Consider the following 6,512-nt stretch of genomic DNA (forward strand, 5'->3'; position numbering starts at 1 on the left):
CAATGGATTCGCGTACATACATATTTTGTTTCGTATGATCGGCCACTTGACAACAACCTCTCATCGTGGACAGAACCAAGCTAACCAGCATCGGGTGTGCATCCCATTTTTTACCCTTAGACCTTAGACTCCGAGCGAGGCCCAACCACAGACAAAAGGTAAGTGAATTTCATATAGAATTGACAATAAGATATTAAATCTGCCAATTGTTATTTGAATTGCATTTTATTTTACATATCTATTTACGAACATTTGCTATTTTTCGCTAATTTACTTACAAACAAATTATTCCATTTTTTCGTTATTATTATTTATCGATTATCATTTAACCAGCGACCTCATTAAGTTTTATACAAAACATTAGGTCCTTCGAGCCGGATGATAAATAATTATAACTTCAATTCATTTTGTTTCATTTAATTAATTGTTTTTTTTTTCTTTTCAATTTAACTTTAATTCGGTCCTTTAGCATTATTTTTAGACTTAATTTATTTAATTAAATCTGGTCATATTTACGTAACAATTTTTAAATTTATTTCGACTTTTATAATTTATAATATCAATAGGTACTTTTATATTACACATTTTGACTTATATTACATATATTAATTATTCATTTATATCACTTTTATGATTTATTAACGTTGTATTACATTTTTACGTTTTTTTTTTGTGTTGATTTTATGAATTATTTTTATTCGACTTTTATCATTCTTTCAACTCATTCTCTACGTCTAGCGTAATAATTTAAACACAGTTCCTTTGATTTCTTTCGTTACGATACCTTTCGTTAGTTACCTTTTTATCGATACTTCACTTGTTTGTTCAGAATTTTGTCTGAAACCAAGTAGCGCATTTCTCTTCTTTCAATCTAGGGCATTTGTTTAGTGTTCGATTTGCTTAATTTTGTTTGCATTGTCGACTTTTTCGTTTCTTTTACCTTACAATGTCCAGCAAAATAAACAAAGCCAACTTGGCGCGTCAAACAGCGTATTCTAGATTGAGGGAAGCCCATGAGGCAGGCATTCAAGCCTCAAGGGATGATACTGTCAAATCGTTATTATTAGCCAGGGCAGAGGAAATCGATGCTATTTACCAAGAATTCCATACAGCTCACAATCTAATTATCGGATCAATAACCGATGAGGAATTTTCAGAGCAAGATAAGTTTAGGGTGGCCACCGATCAGGCATACTACGGAGTAAAATCCATCAAGAGTGATTTTTTAATTAGGGATTCGTCTTCTTCTTCGAGTATCTCCTCACATTCCAATGCACAATCTTCAAGGCCTTTAGTTAGACTTCCAAAGCTTAATATACCCACATTTTCAGGCAATTTTCGAGATTGGCCTAGTTTCTTTGACCTATTTAACAGTTTAATTCATTACAATCACGATTTGTCCGATGTGGAAAAATTCCGGTTTCTTATTACGTCTATTAGTCAAGAACCTTTGGCTCTTATTAAAGGCATTCCCCTGACCGATGCAAATTATCAGATTGCTTATGAGATTCTAGGGAAAAGGTATCAGAATAAACGAATTCTTGCTACCCATTATTATAACGATATTTTCAACGCTTCGGTTATTAAAAATTCCACTTCTTCTAATTTAAGAAATCTCTTAAATACTTTCACGGAAAATGTTGCTGCTTTACGTGTTCTTGATTTCCCGGTTGAGCAATGGGATTTCCTATTATTCAATATGTTGTCGAACAAATTGGACAATAAAACTCAAACAGATTTTGAATTAGAAAACAGTCGAAGCTGTGACATTCCCACTTACAGGCAATTGATTTCATTTCTAGAAAGACAATGTATAGCTTTGGAATCTGTTCAGTTTAATTCATTAACTCTTTGTACCCAGTCTCACTCGCGATCATTTGCTCATCATTCTAATAAAAACAGTTTACATCTAGTTTCGTCAGTGCCACCAATCGAACGAAGGTAACTTATCAAGGGGGTAAATGTGTCTTGTGTTCTGATGTTCACCCTTTATATAGATGTTCATCCTTTCTCGCTAAAACGACGCAAGAACGTATCTCGTTAGTTAAACGCCATAATTTATGCTTCAACTGTTTGGGTACATCTCATCCCGTCGTGAACTGTAATTCTTCGGGAACATGTAGGGTTTGCCAATCACGACATCACACTGTTCTTCATTTCTACTCCACTCAGGGTACCACGTTCTGTCATATTAAACCGTGTGATCGTGACGGCCCGATCTTCTCGTTGGACGCAATCATTCTGAAAAAGGTGTGTTCAAATCAACCTAAGGTATTTATCAATCCTCACGATCTTATTCATATACGTGATCTGAAATTAGCAGATCACACATTCTATCAACCCGGTCCGATAGACATGCTGATAGGTGCTGAATTAGTTCCTCTCTTTTTAAAGTCTGGTCGAATTCTTAGCGAACCAAACCAACCTGTCGCTTTAGAAACCATTTTCGGTTATGTGCTACAAGGGCGAGTCTCTACGGATCTTTCAAATTGTAATTTTACCGCTTTACATACGTCTATGGATACAAACATAGATAGTCTTTTACAAAGGTTTTGGGAAGTCGAAAATATATCTAAACCTGTCATTTTGTCCCATGACGATCAAGTTTGTGAAAATATTTATAAGGCATTCACTTTCCGAGAGTCAACAGGCAGATTTTCTGTTCCTCTACCGTTTCGACAACCCAATCCTGTCTTTTGCGATACTTATTCTCAAGCATATCGTCGTTTTTGCATGTTAGAGAATCGTTTTAAGAAAATTCCGGATCTCAAAGAAAAATATGTTGAGTTTATGAATGAATATATTACTTCCCAACATATGGTCCCGGTTCCTGAATCCGATTTTAAATCGCCTACCTCGTATTATTTTGCTCATCACGCAGTTTTCAAAAAACAACTTGTTAATTCGTCTCTTGTTTCCAAAATTCGTGTTGTCTTCGACGCAAGTCTACGTGACGTTCTAGGTGTGTCTCTCGATGATACTATATATACAGGTCCTAAGCTTCAAAAGGACATCTCTTCGCTTTTACTTAATTTTCGATATTTTCGTTACTGCTTCACGTGCGATATAAAGCAAATGTATCGACAAATTAACGTAAACAGAGAATTTTGGAATTATCAAAGAATTCTCTGGAGGTCGGATTCTTCTAAACCTCTCCAAGAATACTTCTTTCGTACTGTTACGTACGGTGTTTCTTCTTCACCTTATCTCGCATTAAAAACCTTACAAGAGTTAGCTGAGTCGGCAGAGTCTCGTTTCCCTAATGCTTCACAAGCTTTAACGCGACATTTTTATATTGACGACGGTCTATTAGGAAGTGATTCTCTGTCATCTACCCGCTCTCTACAGTTAGAGCTCATTCAACTTTTAAAGCTCGGGGGTTTTGAGCTAGGCAAATGGGCCAGCAACCATCCCAGTCTACTCCAAGATTTTGGCTCCGATATTCTGACATCTTGTTCGTTTGATAAAGAGGAACCTTCCGTTATTAAGGTGCTAGGCCTGAAATGGGACCCGTCGACTGACGTCTTTTCTTATTCTTACTGTCCCCTTGACAAAACTTGTACAAAGCGGGCTATTCTTTCGGAAATTAGTCGTATTTTTGATCCTCTTGGTTTCATCTCTCCTTGTCTTTTAAGGGCCAAACGTCTGCTACAACAGTTGTGGCAATCCAATGCATCTTGGGATGATGAACCACCTGAACAAATACAACAGGTATGGCATCAGTTTAAAACCGAGTTACCTGACCTTGCAAACATTCAAATCCCTAGACACTTCGGCTTTAATAAATCTTCTAAAGTTGAGATTCATGGATTCTGCGATGCTTCAGAGTTAGGATACGCCAGCGTTGTATATTTCCGATTTAGTACTTCTGATAAATTTGAAACTGTACTTGTGTGTGCTAAATGTCGAGTTTCTCCTCTGAAGACACAATCTATTGCAAGATTGGAAATGTTGGCAGCTGTATTACTGGCGGATCTAGTCGCCTTCATTAAAGAGTCGTTTAAGCATATCTTTTCTTTTTCCGATATTCATGTTTGGTCGGATTCCACGATTGCTCTTACTTGGGTTAATTCTTCTCCGCATAAATGGAAAACCTTTATTGCCAATCGAGTAAGACACATACAAGAACTTATACCATGTTCTTCTTGGCATTATGTGCCATCTAACCAAAACCCTGCTGATTGTGCTAGTCGTGGTTTGACACCGGCACAACTACTACAATTTTCACTCTGGTGGCGTGGTCCTGATTTTCTTTCGAAGTCAAGGGAGTGTTGGCCCTCTCAAGTTAATTTTCACTCCTCCCACTCCACGGAAATGTTAGAAGAAAAATTGCCCACTGTATTATCATTGATACCGGTCATTTCGGATAATATCATCTCTACTTTACTTTCAAAATTTTCATCCCTGATAAAAATTCAGAAAGTCATGGTTTACGTCTTAAAATTCGTGGCTAAACTTCAGAGAAAAAACAATGCTGCATCTTTCGATTCCCTGAACAGTCATTTAGAGATGGAATCTGCGTTACGATACATTGTTAAGCACGTACAAGCTGACGTTTTTTCGGATATTTTCCTCAAAATTCAACAAAATTCGCTGTTACCCAAACCTTTTCGTAAACTCGCACCCTTTATTGATGAATATGGTCTTTTGAGAGTAGGAGGTCGATTACAAAAGTCTCGGTTGTCTTTTGATGTAAAACATCCATTGCTATTACCCAAAACTCATTGTCTCACCGATTTAATCATCGAATGGACTCATCAAACGCATCTGCACCCTGGTTTAAAGGCTATGCATTATTTATTGCTTCAACGTTTTTGGATTCTGTCTCCGAAAAGTGCCATTCATCGCTGTTTGTCGAAGTGCATTCGTTGTTTTAGATGCCGACCTAAATCTTACAACCCCTTTATGGCAAACTTGCCAACTGTCCGAGTTACTCCGTTACGTGCTTTCCTGTCTGTTTGTGTGGATTTTGCAGGACCATTCTCGTTATTAATGTCCAAACATAGAGGTGCAAAACCATATAAAGGATATGTTTGTGTATTCGTGTGTACGAGTACAAAGGCCATTCATCTGGAAGTAACTTCAAATCTTAGTTCTGAGTCCTTTTTGGCTGCCTTTCGTAGATTTGTATCTCGACGCGGTAAGTGCCTAACCATTAGGAGTGATCAAGGTACCAATTTTAAGGGAGCCAGCAACGAAATCATTAAACTAGCTCAATCTGCTGCTGAGACTCTTTCTATTACCTGGAATTTTAATCCACCCGGTGCCCCTCATTGTAATGGGTTAGCCGAGGCTGGGGTCAAATCATTCAAGAACCATATGTATCGTGTTTTGGGTACACAAATTTTGACTTATGAAGAGTTCTATACTCTTATGACTCAAATCGAGGCAGTTCTTAACTCCCGTCCTTTGTGTGCAGCAAGCTCTGACCCTAATGACTTGCAGGCACTGACTCCTGGTCATTTTTTAGTTTTTGAACCCTTAGTGGATTCAATTCCCGATCCAGATCTAAGCGCTTTAAAGATTAACCGTCTGAGTCGTTGGCAGTTAATCCAAAGGATAAGAGGGGACTTTTGGAAAAGATGGTCTAAAGAGTATATTCATTCTCTTCAAGAGCGATCTAAATGGCATAGTCCAACCCCATCTCTCATTAAAGGTTCTCTAGTCCCCATAAAAAATGAACAACAGCCTCCTCTTCGCTGGCAATTGGCCAGAATCATTGAGTTGCATTACGGCACCGACGGTATTGTACGCGTTGTTAGTCTGAGGACAGCTTCAGATGGCATCCTACAACGTCCAGTGGTCAAGATCTGTCCACTACCTATTTGTTAACAACTATATTTCTCTTCATTTCTATTGTTATTATAGTAATAGTTAAGTGTTTGTTTTTTGTCCTTATCATTGTAGTTGTTTTTAAAAACATTCGTTTTGGGGCGGAGAATGTTTGGAAAAGTATCAAGACTTTTTAAATATTTAATTTTTAATATTCAGAATATGACCTTATTTAGTTTTAAATCTTTTATTCAATCATAGTATATTAGCTAAGTATAATATGGCTTTAGTTCATCCTTTAAATTCTCGAACTCAAATTGGCTGATTAATTATTGTCAAGTTCTGAGAATTCACTTGTCTGAAAACAACATGTTTTTGGGAAACATTTATCAACCCAAACACGTCAGAGTCCTTAAGGAAACGTACCCATTCTTTGTGTAGAAAATTTAAAATGCCACTTTAAGCTTAATTTACGGCTATTCACGGAGGTCCTAAGAACAGAAGAACCACCCCAATGGATTCGCGTACATACATATTTTGTTTCGTATGATCGGCCACTTGACAACAACCTCTCATCGTGGACAGAACCAAGCTAACCAGCATCGGGTGTGCATCCCATTTTTTACCCTTAGACCTTAGACTCCGAGCGAGGCCCAACCACAGACAAAAGGTAAGTGATTTTCATATAGAATTGACAATAAGATATTAAATCTGCCAATTGTTATTTGAATTGCATTTTA

The 6,512-nt window shown here is 37.3% G+C and overlaps 1 protein-coding gene across 1 annotated transcript; it reads left to right on the forward strand.

Moving 5' to 3' along the window:
• Positions 1-946: 946 nt before the first annotated feature.
• LOC140433850 (uncharacterized) lies at positions 947-5,832 on the forward strand. The gene is made up of 2 exons (XM_072521826.1): positions 947-1,941; positions 1,998-5,832. The coding sequence occupies exons 1-2, from the start codon at positions 947-949 to the stop codon at positions 5,830-5,832; spliced, it is 4,830 nt and encodes a 1,609-aa protein (XP_072377927.1).
• The last annotated feature ends 680 nt before the right edge of the window (positions 5,833-6,512 follow it).

Source organism: Diabrotica undecimpunctata, chromosome 2 (assembly GCF_040954645.1).
Source record: "Diabrotica undecimpunctata isolate CICGRU chromosome 2, icDiaUnde3, whole genome shotgun sequence".
NCBI lineage: Eukaryota > Metazoa > Arthropoda > Insecta > Coleoptera > Chrysomelidae > Diabrotica > Diabrotica undecimpunctata.

Excerpts from the sequence above, each read along its gene's own strand:
- LOC140433850 (XM_072521826.1), top strand. The coding sequence starts at position 947 with ATGTCCAGCAAAATAAACAAAGCCAACTTGGCGCGTCAAACAGCGTAT. Across the intron at positions 1,942-1,997 it reads GTGCCACCAATCGAACGAAG|ATGTTCATCCTTTCTCGCTA; the intron begins GTAACTTATCAA and ends CCCTTTATATAG.